The 24,082-nt window shown below is 33.8% G+C and overlaps 2 protein-coding genes and 1 non-coding gene across 3 annotated transcripts; 1 reads left to right on the top strand and 2 right to left on the bottom strand.

The window, feature by feature from the left end:
- Positions 1-10,134: 10,134 nt before the first annotated feature.
- On the top strand, positions 10,135-13,302 carry LOC125859441 (cucumisin-like). The gene is given in 10 exon segments (XM_049539193.1): positions 10,135-10,211; positions 10,557-10,648; positions 10,819-11,065; positions 11,192-11,705; positions 11,795-11,895; positions 11,966-12,175; positions 12,262-12,373; positions 12,462-12,724; positions 12,760-13,040; positions 13,043-13,302. Coding segments are annotated over 10 exon segments (2,157 nt in total).
- A 7,313-nt stretch (positions 13,303-20,615) lies between these two features.
- LOC125859491 (uncharacterized) lies at positions 20,616-21,235 on the bottom strand. The gene is made up of 2 exons (XM_049539262.1): positions 20,882-21,235; positions 20,616-20,795 (listed from the first exon to the last, which is right to left on the bottom strand). The coding sequence occupies exons 1-2, from the start codon at positions 21,201-21,203 to the stop codon at positions 20,779-20,781; spliced, it is 339 nt and encodes a 112-aa protein (XP_049395219.1). The 5' UTR covers positions 21,204-21,235; the 3' UTR covers positions 20,616-20,778.
- Positions 21,236-23,979: 2,744 nt separating this feature from the next.
- TRNAD-GUC (transfer RNA aspartic acid (anticodon GUC)) lies at positions 23,980-24,051 on the bottom strand. Its single transcript has one exon. It is a non-coding gene; the product is annotated as a tRNA-Asp (tRNA).
- Between the last annotated feature and the right edge of the window lie 31 nt (positions 24,052-24,082).

Below are 24,082 nucleotides of genomic sequence, written 5' to 3' on the forward strand. Positions count from 1 at the left end.
TTGAACAAAGTCATAATCAAGAATTAGTATCCTATCCCCAAGATTGATGACTTGTTTGACCAACTTTCGGGTGCTAGTCATTTCTCGAAGATAGACCTCAAATCTGGTTATCATCAGCTCAGAGTCAGAGATAGTGATATTCCGAAAACAGCCTTCAGAACTCGGTATGGTCATTATGAATTTGTAGTTATGTTATTTGGACTAACCAATGCTCCTGCAGCTTTCATGGATTTGATGAACAAGAGTGTTCAAACGGTATTTAGACTTGTTCGTTATCATCTTTATTGATGATATCCTCATTTACTCTAGGAATGAAGAAGAACATGCGACTCATTTGAGGGTTATCCTGCAAACTCTCAAAGATCGCCAATTATTCGCTAAGTTCAGTAAGTGTGAGTTTTGGTTGTAGTCTGTTGCTTTTCTTGGGCATATTGTGTCTATCGAAGAGATTCGAGTGAATTCTAAAAAAATAGAAGAAGTGAAACAATGGCCCAAACCTACCTCTCTTATAGATATCAGAAGTTTCTTGGGTTTGACAGGTTATTACAGAAGATTTGTAGAAGGATTTTCATCCATAGCTTCTCCATTGACTAAGTTGACTCAGAAAAAAATTAAGTTTCAGTGGTCAGATGATTGTGAGAAGAGCCTCACAGAACTGAAAACTAGGTTGACTACATCTCCTGTTTTGATTCTATACCAGAGGGTTCAGACAATTATGTGATCTATTGTGATGCATCCAGAATTGGCCTAGGTTGTGTACTGATGCAGCGAAGTAAGGTTATAACACATGCTTCTAGACAACTTAAGATGCATGTGAAGAATTATCCGACTCATGGCCTTGAGCTTGCAGCAGTGGTGTTTGCACTTAAGATTTGGAGACATTACTTGTATGGATGGTGTTCACGTAGATGTGTTCACATACCATAATAGCCTTCAATATGTGTTCACCCATAAAGATTTTAACCTTCACCAGGAGATGTCTTGAGTTCCTCAAGGATTATGATATGAGTGTGCATTACCATCCTGGTAAGACCAATGTAGTAGCATATGCTATTAGTAGACTATTTATAGGTAGTGTAGCACATGTTGAGGAAGAAAGAAAAGAGCTAGCAAAAGATGTTCACAGGCTTGCTCGCTTGGAAGTTTGCCTTATGAACATATCAGATGGTGGTGTAACAGTTCAAAATGGGTCAGAATCTTCGTTGGTAGCGGAGGTTAAGGAAAAGCTAGAGAGTGATCCGATATTCCTTCAATTAAAGGGTGCAGTTCATCAGCAGAGAGTTGAGGTTTTCTCCCAAGGGGTAGATGGTTTGCTTCACTATCAGGGTCAATTATGTGTTTCTAAGGTGGGTGAGTTGAGACAACAGATTCTTGCAGAAGCCCATAATTCTAGGTATTCTATTCATCCAGGTGCCACTAAGATGTACCGCAATCTGCGGGAAGTCTTTTGGTGGAATGGTATGAAAAGGGATATAGCGTATTTGTGGCTAAGTGCCCTAATTGTCAGCAAGTGAAGATAGAACATCAAAAACCAGAAGGTATGACTCAAGAGATTAACATTCCTACTTGGAAGTGGGAAGTGATCAACATGGACTTCATTACAGGTTTACCTTGTACTCGTAGACAACATGACTCCATTTGGGTGATAGTTGATAGAGTTACTAAGTCTGTGCGCTTTTTGACTGTTAAGACTACAGGTGGAGGACTACGACAAGCTTTACATTAATGAGATAGTCAGGTTACATGGGGTTCCTTTGTCTATCATTTCAGATAGAGGTCCTCAGTTTACCTCTCATTTCTAGAAGTCATTTCAGAAAGGTCTTGGAACTCAAATTAATCTTAGCACAACATTTCATCCACAGACGGATGGTGAGGCAGAGCGTACCATTCAGACCTTAGAGGACATGTTGAGAGCTTGCGTGATCGATTTCAAAGGTATTGAGGATGATCACCTTCCTCTTTTAGAGTTCACCTACAATAATAGCTACCATTCCAGCATTCAGATGGCCCCTTATGAGGCATTGCATGGGCGTAGATGTAGATCTCCATTTGGTTGGTTTGAAGTAGGTGAAGCAGCCTTGATAGGGCCAGATTCGGTTCATGATTTCATGGAAAAAGTTCAGCTCATTAGAGGTAGACTTAAGACAGCCCAGAGTCGCCAGATATCCTATGCAGATGTAAAAAGAAGGGACTTAGGATTCCAAGTTGATGATTGAGTTTTTCTGAAAGTGTCACCTATGAAGGGGGTGATGAGATTTGGCAAGAAAGGGAAGATCAGTCCTAGATATGTAGGCCCGTACAAGATCTTGAAAAGAGTTGGTAAAGTGGCTTATGAGTTAGAGTTGCCAGCAGAACTAGCAGCAGTCCATCTGGTCTTTTACATTTCGTTATTGAAGAAGTGTATGGGTGATCCAACATCTATAGTACCTTTAGAAAGTGTGGCTGTGAAGGATAGTCTTACTTATGAGGATGTGCCAGCTGAGATTCTTGATCGTTAGGTTCGAAGGTTGAGAAATAAAAAAGTCGCTTCAGTGAAGGTTTTGTGGAGGAGTCAGTCCGTAGAGGGAGCTACTTGGGAAGCAAAAGTAGCCATGAAGATCAAGTATCCTGACCTCTTTCCTTACGACTCCATTCCATCTTGAGGTAATAGTTCCTCTCCAGTTTTCAGTCATTCATGCATAGCTTCAGTCTTAGTACATGTTCCTTCAGTTTGTACTTGCATTTTTAGCGTATTTGCATGCTCTTGGAACTTAGTTTAGTCAGAAATCAGTTTCCAATGTTTAGTGGTAGGGTTTGCAGCTCTTTCCCTCCATCTCCATCTAGTTTAGTCTTCATTCGAGGACGAATGTTCCCAAGGGAGAGCTAATGTAACACCCTGTATGCTAGAATTACAAAAATATAGATTTCAGAAGTTGCAGGTGCCACTGACGGGCACCACCCACGGACCGTAGGGTCTCCCACGGTCCGTCCTGGTGGTTCGTGGTTCACCACCTGCAACCCTCCTCAGAAAATTTTTCTAAGTCCAGAACTAAGCCAGGACCTACGGACGGTAGGTCAAACCACGGTCCGTGGTCCAGGATTGTAGGTCGGAACCCAGATTTCAACTCTCAGAAACCCATTGACAGTTGACCAGAGCGGACCATTGGTCCACCAACAGTCCGTCAGTGACCCCTGACAGCTTTTAAGTCAGGGGTCATTTGGTCTTTTCCTATGCGTTGGACCCCTAAACTACGTCGTTTAACCCTTAAACTATGTGGTTTTGGTCAGTTTAGCCTAGTAACTTAATTAGAACTTACTCTAGTCAACTCATTCTTCAAAAATTCATCAAGTTGAAAGAAAAGAAGGAGAAAGAGTTGACCAAACCCTAGTCCAAGAACGTAACAAATTTTCATCAGTTTTAGCCCCGAAATCGAAAGATTTCTCCATGGAATTTGTTGCTATGTATGTGGGATTTCACTAGTGGGTTCATTTCACCCATTAGGTCCCTAGAATTCAGTCAGATTCTTGATTCCCTTCATATTACCTAGGCCTAGGGTTTCTAGAATTCCAGCAGGTTATTATAAATTAGTTACTTTAATGTTCCTAATCAGATTATCATGATTTTAGTATTGTTTTGCGTAGATTCTTTCATAAATTCAGAACCCTAACTATGTAGTTCTTTTAGTTCATGAATTACACATGCTAGATCAGTTATCTCAGGACTACATGCCTCAGATTTGAATGTTTCATTATTAGCACATTAATGTTGCATTTTCAGTTAGCATGTCAGTATTTTGAGCTATCCAGTGTTACCTAAATTCAGTCATAAATTATTAATTACATAATCAATTAGGAGTAGCTTAATACCGAGTGGACTAGGGTCAGTCACCCTCAAGTCCAGAACTATGTGTCCCATAGGTTGGAAGTCCCCTCTGTGGGTATCAATTTAGTGATCACGCTAGTCATGACTCTATACTTCTGGCAGGGTATGTTGGTTCTCTCGATGGGGCGTATACATCGGACTTCACAGTTAGCTCATGTGGTTTTTTGTCCGTTATTAATAACTCCCTTACAGTCAGATTCTAGTGCATTGACCAAGTTATCAGTTACAGTTAGATTTCAGTCTCAGCATGTTATAAACTTGGTCATTGCATTTAGTCATTTCATGTTCAGTATTCTCAGTTTAGTATCATGCTTATCTCATATCATTGCTCAGTTATTTGTTTGTTCAGTTATTTTTATTGTTCAACTTTATTCTACTGTGCATGCTCATTACCTTTCAAGTACTGACGCATACTCTGCGCAACATCTTCTCGTGATGTAGGTTCAAGTCCTTAGCTTCCGGATCACGCATAGATCGGTTCCCGATCTTCAGCTCAACAGTATCAGTGTTGAGTCCTCATTCTCCAAGAACAACAAACATATTTCTTTTGCTTTTAGTCTTAGTTTCAGTTTTGCTAGATTTAGCTGGAGCATGTCCCAACACTTATAGTCAGTTAGAGGCTTATTTCAAACATAGTTAGTTTCAGCTTTAGTATTTGAGTTTGACTTTTCAGTTGTTAAACTCTCAGTTTTCATATATGTAGACAGTATATGGGTATTCCCTATCATTTCAGTTTATCTTATGATTTAGCTTCCGCATTAGTTCTTTTTTTACAGATATGTTCAGTTTTCTTATGATATGTCAACTCAGAGTTAGCTTGGGGTCACTCGTGATCCTAAGTCCGCGTCGTGGGGGATAGCTTCAAGGCGTGACACTTATACACTTTGTAGTCGGATCAATATTCAATTGACCACAAATTAAATGAACTAAATCAGAATACGAATCATGTTCTTCGACACTACTCCATCAACACTATATTCGATATAGCAATTTTTTTGATTTTTGATCAATATAATTATACTTGCCATTGAGTTGACCTATTTAAAATCGAATAAATAAGATTCATACATAAATACAATAAGTTCCACAAATATAATAAATCAATTTAACTAATCAAAACTCCGTGAATATCTTTATGACACCTGAATAACATCAATAGAGACAACTGAAGAATTGAGTATGATGTATGCCTTGACTAGGTAATTATTAGTTGTTAATTTAATAATGAGAAATTGAGAGGTTTAGGGATGTCATTAAAGGGCCCTTTTGTTATAATAACAGAAAACACCTTATATAGTGCATTATAATTATAACAATATCATCTTATAAAAAGAACAACAATTTATACAGTAATACAACGAGATATAGCCATAAATTGAAGTTAATATATATATATATATATAAACCATAAAAGCATGAACTCCTAGCTTGAATGTTAAATTACTAAAATATTCCTAACTTAGGTTGTGTCTTTTTTCATGAGTTGTGACTTTTCCAATAAGTTGTGACTTTTTTCAAAGGGTTGTGATTTTTCGATGAGTTGTGACTTTTCCAAAGAGTTGTGACAATTTCAATAAGCTATGACTTTTCCAAAGGGCTGTGACTTCTCATAAAGGTCATGACTTTTCAGATAAGACACAAAAAACACTTGTTAATACTACCTTTGTTGACTATAAATAGAGGGGTTTATTCTCATTTTTCAACCACAATTTTTTTTAATATTCTACTCTACTTCTTCTTGTATTTTAAAATTTTGTGTGTGATTTATTATCGTTGAGTGTGTTCGAAGTTTAGCGGGATATGAGGTACCACTATTCTGATAGTAAATCGTTCTATCCTAAGAGGGTATATTTCATAACCTCGAGTACTTGAGGAGAATAATTTTGATAATAAAATAATTATTTTTTGCTTAATATATACATTAGTATGTAATGTTTCAATATATGAATTTAACATGATGTAGTCTAAATTCATTTGTTTTTGTTAACAATTTCTCTTGTGATGTAGATATATGTTTCTGAATATCTTTTTCCAAAATTTTGAAAATTGTCATGATTTGTTTTTTGGATGCTCAAGACAAAAGAATGACTTTATTTATTAGTGTTGCTTATGTGATTTACATTGTCAGGAAGTTTGCTTCAAAATAGTTATTACTATATAATAATTGCCCTTTTGTTTTACTTATTTACTATTTCTTAATATTTTAGTATTTTAGACGAAGAAAAGTTCAAATGACTTGTAATAACGCAAGTTGAAGTTTGTATTAGTTTGATTTTTATTATTAATTTAATATCTAATTTTTATGTGATAAATACTTTCATTAATGCAAATATATATTTATATTTGGGTAAATATTTGTATTTAAATTAAAGTATTATATATGTCATAAATGTATTATCAAGTTTACAAGATCTTCTAACTTCAAAATATATTATTTTAAAATGTTCCGAGTTATTGTTTAACAAAAAAAACTCAAAATATGTGAAAATTTATGAATCATTAAAAATTTATTATTTACAAAATAAATTTTATATTCAATAATATGGAATAAACATTAACATTTTGTCCCTACACTAAATTAAAAGCTAATAACTATAAAATAAAATAGTAACATTAATAAAAGTCCTATTTATTTATGTACGTATAAAATTTATTAGAAATTCAGCTATTGCACATTAATCCTTTATTTATAACATTATAAATTATCTTAGTTATTACTAATTATTGCAAACGTTATTCACACTCTTTTACTATATTAGGTATAATATTATGAATTTAATACTTATTACATTAATTATTTCTACCTTTCATCTTTCATCTTTCCTTATACTAATTTTTGACCAATAATTTTTCATATTATTACACCGCTCCTATATATGTGATAATACAGTGTTGTTATTTTTTCCTTTGATAAATCATACTTGGTTGAATAAATTGAAAATCATTTACAAGTATATGAATTATATCTTTGTTAGGTGTAAGATAAACATGTGATTATATAGATGATTTCATAGATAGAATATATTCTTTAATTTTAATTTTGAGTTTTTTTCCGGTAAAAGTAAAAAAGAAACCTTTCTCAGTTAATTATGGACAATCAGATAACTATCTTTGATTTATGTACACAGTCAATCGAGAAGTCAAATATGAGAGTCAACAATAAGAACGTCATCTATTATGTTATAACTTATAAATAAAAATTAATAACAAAAAATAGTTCTTAAAGATAAAATGTAGTTGTTCTCTTCTCTAAAAAGTTTAATGTAGAATACACGTGCAAAGCACATCTGGTTAGATGATAAGAAAAAATACACAACAAATATCGTCTATACGATAATATTAGTGAGATATGACTAATTACATGATTGAACCTCATCAAACTGAAATAAATATATACATTATTGCATTTAACTAATAAAAATTTTCATTGACGATCTTCATAAGTTTGCGTGAATAAGAGATATATATGACCATCCACATTGAACATTCACAAAAGAATATACAATATGATTTTGTGCTAATCTTATTATTCAAATCTTCGCTTAAATAAGCAATAATATTTACTATAACATATATTATCTGAATTGGTAATCACGTGCAACACACATGTCAAAAAACTAGTATATATATAGCTATTGAACTTTAATAACCTTAAGATTATAATCATTTTTGTAAGTTGCTCTTTTTTTAAAAAAATTAATCTAACACAATTTATTTATGAAAAACACTTTTCACATAAATTATCCAAACACAAATTGCTTCTTTTCAAAAACATTTTTCTAAAAAACTATTTTAAAAAGTGCTTTTAAAAATAAACTATTTTTCACATCAATGCCAAACAGACTTTAAGAGAATTGATCCTTACCACGGACTAGATTGATGTTATTTCCAAGAATAAGATTGGGCTTAGCCCATTCAATGTAGCCGTTGCTTTCACATTTGATAGTGTTGCGTCGTCTATTTTTCACGATATCTTCTTTTCTTCTAGGACTGTAACAAAATTAATGAGTGCTATTTGCCTCATTAATTTATATGACTTAATTTCCCTTGCAACAAGATTCTTGGTACTTGATTCTGCATCTTCCTTCTTTGAATATTGTCTCCATTTAATTCTTGGTATTTGTTTTTTGGATAAGACACAAGTAGCCCCTAGACTATGACCGAAATTCTAGAGACATATCTTAACTAAATAAGGTCTATTACCCTAACTTTATTTTTTGATAATTTTATACACTTTTTGGCTTAGCACACTCTGTGACTCCACGTAGTTGAGGTACTGGGATATGTTTGGATGCCATGTAAATTAAAAAGATGTACAAAATTACAAAAAAATAGATTCGGAGATAATAGAATCTTAATTTAGTTAAAGTGTATCTCTGGAATTTTGGTCGTAGTGTTGGGGATAGTTATGCCCTTATCCCTTGTTCCTTCAATAGAAGATCTTGGTACTTGGGTCATTCTTGGTAAACATACTTGCTTTCCTTATAGGAGTCTTTACAAAATCCTTGATGCTTGTTCCTTAAATCTTGGTCAATCTTGGTACTTGTTTCCTTAAAGCTTTGATTAAGGCTTTTAATTTCGTCAACTGATATCTTCGTGCGAGGGTTTCTTATTTTCTTGCAAAAGTAAATTGTCAATCATTATAATCTAAACGCTAACACTAATGTACGCCTCCATTCTTTTTACTAGGTTTTTGAAAATTTAATCTTTATAGATTCAACCTTTAAGGTTTTCTTACGCGATGCATCGGGACACTAAGTGATGTATCCGAAATATATTGGGACGTTGAGTGATGTATTTGAATTACATTGGGATGTTGAGTGATGTATTCCAAATCGAGACGCGATGTATTGTGATGTATCCGGATTCCACAAAATTTAAGGAATTTTTGTAATTTAGAAAAAAAAAAGGAATATAATGTAATTAACTTTTAACATTATGAAATTTGTGTAAACTTCCCTTCAGTATTATTATCCAATTATATGCAATTAAATATTCCTTCATTTTGTTTCAACAATGTTGTTTGTGAGACTTTTTTCATAGTTCAAAATAAATGAATTATTCAAAGTTTAAGAGACTTTTTTTCTTTTCATATTTACCCGTTATTTAATGAGATTTTACATTTACAAGAAGAAGTTTGAAAATAATTAAAAGGATACTAGGGAAAAATAACCTTTAATTTCTATGGATTAGATAGAATACCAAATTAAACTGGATTTGTCTTAATTCCTTCTTTTCTATTAGGAGAGGCCAAAGTGACATTGTAGAAGCCGGCTTTTAGTGTCATCATGTCTATGGACGAACATTACTATATTACTACTAATTAAATATCCATTCACTGTTTTTACTATGCATGAAAATATTACTACTAATTAAATACCTCAAATTTAATGGCCTCTTTGTCATGGGTTATCCTATATGTCCTATCATATTCTCTACTCATTTGCTTTGCTTATCAAAATGACCTAAAGGCATGCCTTTTCTCTTCATTCTTTTCTCTTTTGCATTATCAACTTTAAACCATCAAACATTCTTAATTTTCTAGCTTGTTGAGTACTCCCTATGTTCCTAATTACTTGTCTACTTTTGAATTGACACACTTATTAAGAAAATAATGATTGACATAGTGAGTTCATCATTTTACCCCTATTAATTATGAAGTGCATGAATTAAAAACTTAAGATTTTTCAAAAAGTTCTACCTTTTTAAAAATAATTAATTGAGGGTATAATAGATAAAAAAAATTGTTCTTTCTTGATTTATCAAAATGGACAAGTAATTAGGAATAACTAAAAAAGAAAAGTGGACAAGTAATTAGGTACAGAGGGAGTACCATTTTTGTATGGATGCTTACATGTTTGTTACTCCCTCCATTAACTTTTACTTGTCCAGTAATTTGATTTTTGCACGTCTTTTAAGAAATAATGATTGACATGAGTATTTTACCACTATACCATATTAATTGATGTTTAATACTTATTAGATTTTGAAGAGTGATTTAAAAAATAAGTAATTAATGTTAAGGGTAAAACATGAGGGAAAAAAAAACTTATTTTTTCTTGATATGCTAAAAGTGACAACGAAAATGTAAATTTTGCATAATGAAGACGTAAAAATGAGTTTTTAAGCGATGTGAATGCTTTTTACACTACATAATACCCAACAAACTCATCCTCAAATACGATACAAGAAAGTTTCCAACATTACTATACTGTAATTACATGCATTTGTGTTTATGTTTCATGTTTAATGTATAGGAGTACATTGTGTACATGGGCGACAGTCCAAAGGGTGATCTTTCTACAACATCCTCTATGCACACTAGCATTCTGCAAGAGGCTCTTGGGAGGTCAGTGCTGCTACCTGTTCCAATATTTTTTATGAATATGAACTCCCTTTGTCTCAATTAATTAACTGACATATTTTGATTTAACACGAAGTTTAAAAGATATTTTAAATTTGTGGTCATAGATGTTTATGTGATTATAATTCAACTCATTAAGGGTAAAATGAACATTTTAAAGTTAAATAGTTACTAATATAGAAATGTTACTCCGTTTAGAATTGATTAAAAAGAAAAGCGCCCCATGATTAATTCCTTGGTATATATCTTCTCAAATTCTTTCTATATATACTAAATAGTTTTGTAGATAACTGATCAAGCTTTGGTTTTACATACATTAATCAGCAATAGACGAGCTTCAGAATCATTGATGTACAGCTATAAAAGAAGCTTCAATGTATTTGTTGCCAAACTGACCGAGGAAGAGAAGAACAGAATCACAAGTAAGTCAATACGTTATACGTATATATAGAATAAGTGAACCTTTAATTTATTATAGAGAACTGTATAGAAATGAATTGCTTTTTCTTATAGAATTATTTGGCCCCTTTCATAGATTAACTACATTTACACTTGATTCATTCTAATGTCTAAATGGATTTTTGTAATTCAGACATGGATGCAGTTGTATCAGTGTTCCCAAATGGTAGAAAGGAGCTGCATACAACGAGGTCATGGGATTTCGTCGGTTTACCTCAACAAGTTACAAGAAGAACAAGTGTGGAGAGCGACCTTATAATAGGAATGCTAGACACTGGAATTTGGCCAGAGTCACAAAGTTTCAATGATCAACATTTTTCTGCTCCTCCAACTAAGTGGAAAGGCACCTGTCAATCCTCACTTAACTTCACTTGCAATAAGTATGTACTAAGTACTAACATGTCATTTTTTCAAAACTAAAAGAAGAAAATGTCTTATCAAATAAAAACAGACTAGTGTTTTACAACAACATAGGTAAGGACATTGATGCTGGACATTAATTTCAGAAAAATCATCGGAGCAAAATACTATCGAGTTAATGGAGAATTTCCTCTGGGGGATTTTCAATCTCCAAGAGACACAGAAGGACATGGATCACATACAGCATCCATAGCAGCAGGGCGATCTGTTAGCAACGCAAGCTTGTATGGTCTTGGGTCAGGAATAGCTCGAGGAGGGGTACCTTCTGCAAGGATAGCTGTGTACAAAATATGATGGTCTGATAGTTGCTACGATGCTGATATTCTAGCAGCATTCGATGATGCAATTGCTGATGGAGTTGATATCATCTCACTCTCAGTAGGAGGGTCTTCACCTTATCAATACTTTGAAGATTCAATAGCCATTGGAGCTTTCCATTCAATGAAGAATGGGATCCTCACGTCGAATTCTGCAGGCAATTCTGGTCCTGATCCTCAAACCGTGACCAATTTGTCGCCTTGGTCACTCTCAGTTGCTGCTAGTACCATCGATAGGAGATTTGTCACTGATGTGCAATTAGGAAATGGTGAAGTATATGAGGTGAGAAATCTTACATCTACCAACCTATAATTGGTAATATATTTATATTCCCTCCGTCTCAATTTGTACATGTATGCCTTGTGTTGCAGGGGGTATCCATCAACACTTTTGACCTCGAGGACCAGTATCCACTAGTTTATGGTGGAGATGTTCCGAATACTGAGGCAGGGTATAATGGATCTGAATCCAGGTATTAAATTGAAGTAGTACCAAGTTTGAATAATTGTATATAATATCTAAAAACTTTATACATATCAAAGGTACTGTGAAGAAAATTCATTGGACAAAAGTAAGGTTAGAGGCAAAATTGTCCTCTGCGATTGGACTTACAATGGAACAATTATAGCTGGAGCTGTTGGAGCTATAATGCAAGATGATTTCAATGATGCTGCCTTTTCTTTCCCCATATCATCTACATACTTGAGCACAAACGATGGCACCGAAGTTTACAATTACCTATATAAAACACGGTATATATATACCTCTACTGCAAACAGCAATACTCTAATTCAAATAACAAAGGCTAAATATATACTTTTCTAAATAATTTCTTCAGTAAACCAACAGGAAGAATTCTAAAAAGTAGTGAGAAGGGATCAGAATCTGCCCCTTTCGTGGTTTCCTTTTCATCAAGAGGACCCAATGCAATTACAAGCGATATTCTAAAGGTAAAATTCATTATCACACTAATCCTTGCCTAAGACATTGTAATATTGTATGCTTATCACTAATTAATCGCGAACATTAATTTGGTAGCCTGATTTGAGTGCACCTGGAGTGGACATACTAGCAGCTTGGTCTGAAGGTACCGCTGTAACCGGTAATATACATGGAGACAAACGAGTAGTTCCATTTAACATAATATCCGGGACGTCTATGGCTTGTCCTCATGCTACTGCAGCAGCCCTCTATGTTAAATCATTCAACCCAACAATGTCTCCCACTGCCATCAAGTCTGCTCTAATGACTACCGGTAAACTCTTATATTCCACTTCCAATTATACGACACTCTTTCAAAAATCGACAAGTTACAAAATATTTCGCACCATTTAACAATTCTGTTATATACAGCTACACCTATGAGCTCCAGTGCAAACAGTGAGGCAGAATTTGCATACGGGTCTGGTCAAATAAATCCAATAAAAGCTGCACATCCAGGTCTGGTGTACGACATGGTAGAAAATGATTACGTGAAATTCTTGTGTGGCGAAGGATACAGTACCAAGAATTTGCGGATTATTACAGGGGATAAGACTTCTTGTAGTACTTCTCAAACTGATGCAACTGTTTGGGATCTAAACTACCCTTCTTTCACAATTTCTTCAAAAAAAACTCAAAGATCACCCGAGTTTTTCATAGGACGGTCACCAACGTTGGTACGCCAGTTTCAACTTACAGAGCAACTATTGTAGCACCTCAGGGACTCAACGTTCGAGTGGAACCAAGCCTTATAACATTCAGATCAACAGGGCAGAAGCAATCGTTCGTGGTGTCGATAATGGCACAGATAAATGACTCTATGATTTCAGGTTCTTTGGTGTGGGATGATGGTGTGCATCTAGTTAGGAGCCCTATTGTTGCTTATGCTTCTGCATAAAAACATAGGATCATAGGATATTAGCTTCTTCTTGTTTCTTGTAATTACTTCTTTGGATCATTCTTTTCTGTGTAGGTATATAATACATGTATGAGTGAACTAATGCGACTCATTAAACATTTATTGCTTTTCCATTCATACTAGAATTTTTGAATCTTTGTGCACAAATACAACAACTATGAAAGGAGCTTCAATGGGTTAGTCGGTCCCACCAAGCGAGCCATCAACACTTCAGGCTAGGTGATAGAAGGGGGTTCATTCGCCAAAAAATTACATATTATATTAAATCTGATTTTTAGTTTTATATATCATAAAGTTGTCACGACTCCAAAACAGACGTGATGACACTTGTCCAATCCCACCAAGACAAGTCAGCCTCAACCCAACAAAAATGAAAGAAATATGAAAATATAAAGTAGAATAAGATAAAGCAGAAAACGTCATACTAACGTTGTGATCCTATATTTGATAGTGTGACAACATTCAAAGTCCGTTCGGGAAGGAAAAGCTCTGGCAAAGTGATTTGGAGCACACGAGGTCGGCCTAAAGGTAGGCTACGGCTTCCTTTCTATTAGATTGAGCTTAATTGTGTAAAAACATGTGGATTGGAGTGAATTATATTGGGGGCGGGTACCCGTTTCTTACTTTACTTTGATTATACCTTGTGCTAGGATCAATTGGCCATATTTCGGGTGTAGTACCACGTGAGTCGAGTTAGTACGTAGAATTGCATGCTTATGTGCTAAATGTTATTGTATGCTTGTATGATGCATGTTGCATGTTTTGTTCATCGTTAGCTGTGAGCATGGTGTCCTTAGTCTAGGTTAGGCTAGTGTTGCCTTAGACTTATGACCCGTATAAAGTGGATATCCTTGACTTTTTGCCTATGTCATTCGGATGACTTAGCTCCCTGTAGAATGGAATAACATACTTGAGTTTAATAGTCTGAGCCTTAGCTTAGACACTATCGCTGCTTGTTGCACTTTTGTATATTCTCCCTCTAATTCTGCGAATCTGACACGTTCTCGGAGGTTCGGTGCATTACCAGAGGTGTGGGATTGAGATAGTATATTCTTGGAGCCTTTTTTGTGATTTCTTGGAGTGGACGACGTTCCACGATGGCTATTGCTGGATTGGATCCTATAGGAGATACCATCACCTCTGGGTCATTTTTTTTAGCTAGGCTGGGAGCGTATCGCTGGCTGGGTGGACTCGGTGATTTCGGCGATCGCACCCGGGTCTCTCTTTCTAGTCAGATTGGGAGTGTGCTGCTGGTTGGATGTCTTCGGGTCACTCTGTCTAGTTGGGTTGGGAGCTGACTACATGGTACGACGACTCGCGATATCTACCTCACCCCCGGGTCCCTCTTTCTAGCTGGGCTGGGAGTGGACTGTCTGGTTGGGTGCCCCCCGGGGTCACTCTTTCTAGCTGGGCTGGGAGTGCACTGCTGGCTGGGTGGAGTCTGATGGGTTATCTTTGTAACTTTGGGCTGGGAGCCGGTTCTCTTCTTTCTAGTAGACTTAGCTATTTTGTGTACCTGTCGGACTTATGGGGGTTCGTTCAGATTTTATTTAACCTTGCGCACGAGTGTAGCTTCTGGGCTTATAGGGGTCTAGTTAGGTTTAGTTTAACTATACTTAGTTTATTTCTGGTAGGCTCATGTTCTTTCTTTTCATATTCGTTTTGACCTCTCTGTCTAGATTCTATCCTTTCTTATTGTTTTTATCCTTTTTGCTCAGTTGACCATTGATGCCTACTAAGTACCTGTTGTTTTGGTACTCATGCTACACTCTGCATCTATTTCATGATGTAGGTCCAGTACCAGTTACCAACGGTGATTAGTTCCAGCCTTCTTTTGCAGATGTGATTCAGAGACGAGGGTGAGCACTTGGCGTTTTGGGTTTGTTCTATCTCCTTTTGTTTTATATAGTCTTGTTGCTTTTGAGACATGCTTTGTTGTGGTCCACTTTTGGGACTTGTACTCCTTATTAGACAACTCTGTACTAGTGACTTCCAGGTTCTAGGAGGGATTTTTGTATATATTTATTTTGGTTTGCTTCCGTCTTGTTGTCCTTTGTTTAGATTATTGCTGTCACTAGTTTCTACCCTTGCGCTCATTACTTGATGTTCTAGGTTACGGTGGGGTATAGTAGGTGTCATCATGACTCGAGAAATCGGGTCGTGACACTCTAATAGATGATCTATGGTCTTATTGTTGGATTTGGGCTATGGAAATATTATTTAAGTGATTGTTTCTTTTTATATAAATTGATTTATGATTTTGGTTGGATTTCGTTTTAATGAGTATTGATGAGTTTTAGAGTTGCACATGTTTTATCTTTGTGCTAAAATGAGTTGGTAAGAGTATGTATATTTGGTACGCCCAACATGTGGTGTTAACGGGTGTCAATCACGTCTAGGTGGTATTTCGGGATGTGACAAAGTTGGTATCAAAGCCTAGGCTTTAAGTCTCGTGTCATGGAGTAGTGTTTGGTAGAGTTACAGATGGGTATATAGGCGCCCATAATTATGACCTTGAGGCTACCAAACAATTAGGATATTTTCTCTTTTTCATTCCTTTTTCGTGCTTTGAGTTAAATCAAGTTTAACACTTGAATATTATTTTGCAGATGGCTAAGAAACGTGGTTCTTCCTCTGCTGTTCGATCTAATGCATCTGTTGAACGTGGTATGAGACTTGGTATTGCCCCCAGTGGCAGTCAAGGCAGGTTCGAGATACTCCATCAACAGGGCCAGCTGTTGTGCCTACTGTTGCTTTGCTAGTTGATGTCATGATGAGATTATTGAATGTGTTGGAGGCATTAATGCCTAATCAGGGTGGAGTTTAAGTACCCCAGGCTACTCCACAAATCCAAGAAAACTTATAAAATGATTGTGTGCTTCAATTAATATTATTGGAAGAACTTATATTTGAGAAAGTCGGATTGAAGTTAATTAACAGAAAAGGGGTTAATGTAACTTATAAAATGATTGGTATTAGAGTAGAAATAAAACAACAAATTAAATGGCAAGCATAGAATGATACGAAAAATACTTTATTTTACATCAACTGGCAATAGCATAGAATAACAATTAAAACTATAAAATTTCACGTGTCACATATAATGGCCATGTAAACTTAAAGACTATTTGTTCTAAATATCGTTACTTTATTAATTTCATGTAGAACACTGGATAGATTATTTTTATGTTATCATTGAGTATGTTGTTGTTGTAATAGTATCAAGTATATAATTATTATATCACATGTAAGCGAAATAAGCATTGTTTGTGGTTAATTAATTAGGGTTTTCGAGATGAATATTGTTTCCAAGAAGAGCACTGAAAATTTGAGCAAGTTCCATGCCATGACTTTGTACATTCACCATCACAGCATTTGCACTCCAAACCAATCGTTGAAAACATCTTCCAATAATCACCTATATATTTAATTATATAAAATAAGAAATAATCATTATTAATTAACATATAAATTAATTCCAAAACAAAGAAAATCATTTAATGTTGCCAAAGAAAAATTAAAATAGTGAGTGCTGACTTTTAGGATGTTGAAGAAATACATGGTTAGCTTCAAAACTTGAAGTGGTTGTCATCATTACTAGTACAAGAAGAACAAAGAACATAAAATATTTTGAAATGCCCATCATAAAGAGATGTTGTTAAGAGAGCACTCTGGAATTACAAATTGATACTAAATTATGCTGTTATATATCTGCACTAGTATACGTATCGGTGTAATACACGAATAATATTAAAATACTCCCTCCGTCCGTGTTGCGTTTTTCGAAAGTCAATTTGACTAATTTTCAAAGTTAAATGAGATTACATTAATTTGATATTTTAAACAAAAAATTTAGATATTCAAAAACTATATGAAAAGTACTATAAATTGCCTTTTTTTTTTTTTTTTTCATATGATCAATATGATTAAGAAAATACATCATAAAATATCAGTCAAAGTTTTTATACTTTGACTCTAAAAAAGAAAACTATGACAATTAAAAATAGATGGGGTGATATTACTTTTTAATCGTTTTATATAGTTGGGCTACTAGAAGGAAACAAAATAGTAAGAGCGTGCATCGCGGGTTTAATCCTATTAATACGCACTAGTGGGGCAGCATCATTAGACAAATCAACTTCCAATCTTAGAATTTGCACATCCATATTCTCTTTACGTGAAAGAAGGATCATAATCAACATACATATACATACACTTGAGTGGCACATAACCTAGCATGCAAATTATGCCATGCATGATGGTTCAAATATATTGAATGCAAACTATATATTGTGTAAATTGGATAGAAGTAAATTTACTTTCTTATATAAAAATCTGGCTTAATACAAAGTTAGTCTCGTGGACTTGTTAGGATATTCATATTGAAATTAAGTCATGTTCTAATTAAATACCTCAATTTTTAATAAATATTCTAATTAGACATTTTCTATTCAAGTATATTTAGAAGAAAGAAAGTGTGTTTGGCTTCATTCGTCTGTTAAAAGTTAAGTTAACCATATAAAATAAGTCATCTTTTTAAATTATTTATATGTTTATATAAATTTTGACTAAGTTTAATTTGCAGGTCAAAAAATTGGCGCGCGAGCCGATTCAAGATGAGATCTTTCGAACAATTAATCCACATAAACAGAAGAATGAGTCAGATCCGATTGATTGAGTTGAGCAAATTAAAGGGCTCAACAAGCCTATGTTAGTTGAAAAGAATAGTATATATAAAGTAATAATATGACTCTGTATACTAGTAACTTTTATTTATAATTATGCAGGCTGGTTATCAACGATACTTGACTGAGTACGCAGCAAGCCTTAAGCGATCGAGCTAACCAAATGTGTATCAAGCATGTGACGGGGAGAGGGTGGGGACAAAAAGAGATATATAGTCTATGGTCTAGGTTCAATGAATTATGTGCAACGTGTTCAGTCAGGACGGTAAGATATTGAGTCTTTACATCAGGCCAAGGCAGTTGATCATGTTGTAGCAGATCGAACAACTTACATGTTCTTCACAAATGTCGAAGCAAGAAATTATAATATTTGTAGACTTTTATTTTTGGATCCTTTGATGGATTATTTCTATTGAGTTTGATGTTTCTCATTGATAATTATTATATGTTGTAGATAATTTTAGAATTGATTTGACAACAATTAGTGATGGTTTGTAGGTGTATCTTGAATTATTTTTTAAGTTGGCAAGTGAGATGCGCAAAATTTGCTTGTTTCTGCATCTAATTTTTTTTTTTTTAGAAAACTAACCGACATGGTCAATTAATACATCAATTTTTGGAAAAATACAAAATGCAGAAACCTAAAAAATGTGAATGCATTTTCGTCTTTCTATTGAGTCAATCTTCTCATTTATAATCAACGTCTTTTAGAGCTTTTATAGAACGCATATATTTCTATAGATAAATAAAATATCTTCTAGAAGTTTATGCTAAGAATTTTCAGATTATCTTATGATTTTGAAAAGATCCTTTCATGTATTTTGTATGTTAGGTATAAAGGAGAAAAAATTCTAACTTCAAAAGAGATGTTTCTTTTGATGAAAAAGATGAAAATTTGACCTTCTCAATTTTTGACAATGTCATTTTTCTATGTGCTTTCACACTGGAAGGATCCATATAAATCAATTATCCAATAATTTTCGTGACTTTATGAAATATCTTTCAAGTGTGTAGCTAAATCATTCAAGGGTACGTGGTCAAATGTTGAGTCTAGAGCGAAAAAAAAAAAAATTTTCCTCTAAAAAACATAAATGGTATACCAATTTTTTAAAACCAAAACAATAAAATTGCTACTGAGAAAACGATATCTTTTAACGCTGTACACACCATTAAAAACTTCATTTAAAATTAATATATATATATATATATATAAGAGTTAAAAATTTCAATGTTATTGTATTTGGTGAACATAGTGGGGTAAGTATTTACCCTTTGATATGTTAGTCAAGATATACTACGGGAAGCCCAATGAAGAGAGACACATGGCGCAATCTCAATAATTTATTTGATTTTATTTTATTTATTTTCAAAATTAAAAAAATCCACTCAACTATCCATTTATTTTACCCACTTAATACCTAAATTAAAAAACCTAACCCAATAAAGGTACAAAAAAGTGAATAACACATCAGTAGAACCTCCACCACCAAATTCTCCACCTCCATCACCAAATTTTCCACCTCCACCGTTTGCTTACTCACCTCCACCCCCTTGACCTTACTATTACAATTCACCACCACCCAGAGTCGGATCCATTGTTAGGAGTTTTGGCGTTCTAAATTAATTTTATTTGGGGTTCACATGTTATATACATATATTTATTTAATTTTCTAATTTAAATATAGCGTCTATGAAAAAGCTAGTGGTTTGTCCAAAGTCCGAACCCTTGAACCCCACCTAGATCCGCCTCTGCCACCAACCCAAAACCCTAACATCGTACCTCTCGTTGCTTTGTCCCATTTTCATGATACAGCAACGAAGCCGACATCCTATACTCCACGGTGTGTCATCTCCTTAAACCAGTGTAATGTTGGAAACTCCGGCAGAGTATCGACGGTCACTAGAGGAACATCCCTTTGAACATTCCAACATTGTACTTTATCCTCAAATCGAACGTATAAATATTGAGTGGCCGTTGTGATTGAGTAGCACTGTAGGGCGTAGCGTTTACTCGGCAGGGATGAGAAAAATAGAAATTTTAATTTGTATTCTATGGTTGAGCACCGTAAAAGAGAGATGTGAAGATAAATAACATGTATATATTGTGAAGCCCAGTAGATACATACAACATACTTCTTTTCTTTCTCTTATTTTTTATCTTTGTCAAAAGATTTTTTAAGACATGAAATGTGTTTCTCCAGCTGAATGAATTTTTCACCATGAAAATTGCTTAGAGAATACTCTGTAAAGATGTTTTTAGATTGGGTCAGAACTTTTTAATCCGATCGGTTAAAATAAATAGATAGGAGTAATTAGGTGAGTTTTTTAATTTTAGGTAAAGATTAAATAGAAATGAAGAAAATATTAATATTGCGCTACGTGTGTATAGCAAAGGATATGTGCATACTATTTTTAGAAATTAAATGATATATTTGACCTTTTTCAGGATATACTATAATGGTACTCAAATGATTAACGGTGTGTCATGTATATAATTCAAAATATTTTTAGCTTTACAGAAAACTAAGAAGATAATATATTTTTTATAATTAATAAGAAAAGCCGCAAATCACTGATGAAAAGGATAAGATAATCAATCATCTTCACTGAAGAAGAGAGAACACAAAATATTATTTATGCTAATCAGAAATGATACATGACATGATCTGATTATAAGTTAATCCACAATAACTGAAGAACATAGTACATATTGCCACCAAACACATAGGTACATAACATAGTAACATATCGTACGTGTAGTCTTCAGTCTTCAAGGCAGTGTATAAGCTGCAAAACATGACAATATATGAAGACTAATTAGCATATGTATATATTAGAGATATGAAATAATTTTTTGAGAATTAAGAACATACGTCCACACTTATAGCCAACGGGACGATTGGCTAAGTTACAACGCTTGGGGATGGTTATCGCAACTTCAGGATTAGCTCCAGAGCTTTTAGCAGTATTTGAGAGCATAACAGCACAGAGACATTTCGGGTTCTGTCCCAATTTTTGTATCTGTAAACAACAACTCCTTGAAACGGATGCATTCTCATCCGATGCTGCTTCCGCGCAAGGAATCAGTTTCATGGCTTCCATATCTGGAGAATTTCTCCCGTATTCACCGGCTCCATCAGCTCCAGCAATGGCCAGTAGCACAACAAATCCAACAACACACAACAAGTAGTTCATATTGCTGCAAGTAATTTTTGTTTCCTTACAAGTTATACGTTGTTATTGCCCTTCTATGGTCTAAATTTATATTGAACATGTTGTTAAGCTAATGTTGACACGTGAAATCCACAAAATACTATAGTGGAGGAGGCATTAACGCATACTCTATTTTTATATATAATGAAATGATGTAGGTGCTTTGTCAAAAGCAAATTAATTCATTATCAACATTGCCATCATTTGAGATGCATTAAGAGGTGTTCACATTGGAAAAACATGACACTTAATTAAAACAATTTTCAATTAATATAATGCAACAATAATGATTCAAATGCTTACTCCATTAACATATAAAAATGTAATAAGTTATAATAGGAACAAGATTCATCATATTTTGCAATGGAATTTCAGTAAAATCTACATCCTTGATCCTTGAACCAAGGTGTTGTTTAAGATCTTTAGTATGCAGACACTCAGTTATCCTACTTTATTGACAAGTAGAGCTGTCAAAATGGGCTTGGCCCGCTAGGTCGATCCAACCTAATCCCCGAATTAAGTGGGGTTGGGCCCAGGGGCGGCTCAACGTAATTAGGAGCCTAAAGCGAAATTTCAATTTGAGGCCTAAAATATAAACAAACTTCGTATACATATTTTTAGTATTTAATATTGTTTTTCAGTTATTGATTTTAGGTAAGATTTTATCAACTCAACATTGAAAACATCCTTTCAGTGAAACAATTATTATATGAATTGTTAACATAATTTTATAAGTAATAAGTTGACAAATATGTAGCTCAGATACATTAAAGAGTATCCCGGATACATTATAACATAAACTGGATATATAATATGTAGCTCGGATACATTAAAAACTAGCTCGGATACATTGAAGAAATAATGAATTTTAGAGGTTTTTAGAAATAGAAGGGGATATTGGAAATTAATAAGGGAAACATAAGACGTGTATTTCAGTAATTTTTCCTTTTAACAAAGTATAGAAGATGTTAAAGTGGGTAAAATAATATGTTTTTTTTATCATAATTAATCAATTTTTTCTATAAAAATTTAACACATAATTTATTCTTGATAATAATTTGGGCCCCCCAAAAGGCATAAGCCTTATTTTACAAAGGCAAGAGCCGGCCCTGGTTGGGCCTAATATTTTTGGCCTATTTAGAAACGAGACTTTTTAGCCCAGCCCCATTTGGCCTGCTAGCCTCTTAGGCCCAACCCGCAAGCCTCAGAAGCCAGCCCGTGGGTTATAAATATATAAAAATATTTTTTATATATATTTTTAGTAGTGTTTTATTTGTAAAGTTTTTATCAATAAATATTTTTTAAAATAAAAAATCAAGTCTTTTAAACTAGCTAGTTTTGTGGGAGGAATGGTGGAATGATCAACATTTTTCCGCTAAATCTTACGTTGACTATTATGTATTTTTGTAAGTATTTATCGAAGTGTGTGATTAATAAATTTATTTTTGTAAGCATTTACCGAAGTGTGTGATTCATAAATGAAAATTTATATGTATTGATGTCGTGTTCATAGACGTCAACGTTCGATACTCTTAGATACTCTTTCTAAGAGAGTAATATTGTTCATTTTTTAGTTGAAGGGCCAATCCGTCCCAACCCGTGGCCCGCATAAGACTGGATTAGACTGCTATATATTTTATAGGCCTTTTAATTAAAACGATCACCCTATCCCAACTCATTTAACTCTCTAGCCTGTTAGAGTTAGATTGTGCCAGCCCATTTTAACAGCTTTATTGGCAAGTATCAAGATGTAAGCTAATAATATGCACTCCCTGTATAGTTTGTTAGGGTATGAATTATGACACATCCTTAAAAATAATATGTAAGGAATAACTTAAAGTCTACTTTTTTTTTTGATTTTTTTAAAAAAAATATAAAGTAATTAAAAACCACATTAAATAAATGATAAATATAAATAACATCTTAATTTTATTTGTGCTGATGAGAGTTTCGTTCCTCATTTTATAATTTCCTTTGCCTATCCAAATTTTTCCCACATTTAAAAAAAATAATTATGACATTAAATGTAAAGTATATACTTTTTTTACATCACTGTCCTTACCTCTTTTGGATAAATGATGGATAACATAATCCTCAAAACCCCTCAAAATTCAAACGGTGAACGCAATAAGACAATAATTAGTAGGTGAATGGAGAGCAGTAATATATGTGGGGCCATTTTTATCTACAACGTTTGAAAGAAGTGGAAGATTAGTATCACCAGCTAGGATATTCACGATTTAATTAAAATTCTTCAAATGATTTTTCAATGAAAAATCATAAATTAATTAAATAAATTTATAGTTGTTTGGGTTTGATTATAAATTAAAAAAAATCCATAATAGTTGGTTTTATTAAAAATATATCGAAATATTTTTTGAACCAAACTAATAAATTATATACAATATATTTATAATCTTTAATACTTTAATTACTTTTTCTTCATCTCTAATAGGCTAGTAAACTTTATACCTTAAGCTCATTTCTAAAGAAAATAAAAATCTATTAATCCAAATTCATTTATTCAAGAAAATAACTATGCGATTTACTTTTTAAAAAAAGTGTATTTTAAAGCTTATAAATCTTAAAAGACAGCCTTTTCATAATCCAATAAATTATAGCTCCTACATAAAAAGTAATGGATTATACATTGAAAAAATATGGAAATTCTTTCCTAATCATAATTGGAAAAAAAGAAAGAGGGGAAAAATGTCATTTCTCAAAAAGGATGATAGGAAAAAAGAAAATACAAAAAATTCGCCGTTGCCGGGGATCGAACCCGGGTCACCCGCGTGACAGGCGGGAATACTTACCACTATACTACAACGACCAGTTGTTAATAAATCCCTCCATAAAATAAA

Source organism: Solanum stenotomum, chromosome 3 (genome assembly GCF_019186545.1).
Source record: "Solanum stenotomum isolate F172 chromosome 3, ASM1918654v1, whole genome shotgun sequence".
Taxonomy (NCBI): Eukaryota; Viridiplantae; Streptophyta; class Magnoliopsida; order Solanales; family Solanaceae; genus Solanum; species Solanum stenotomum.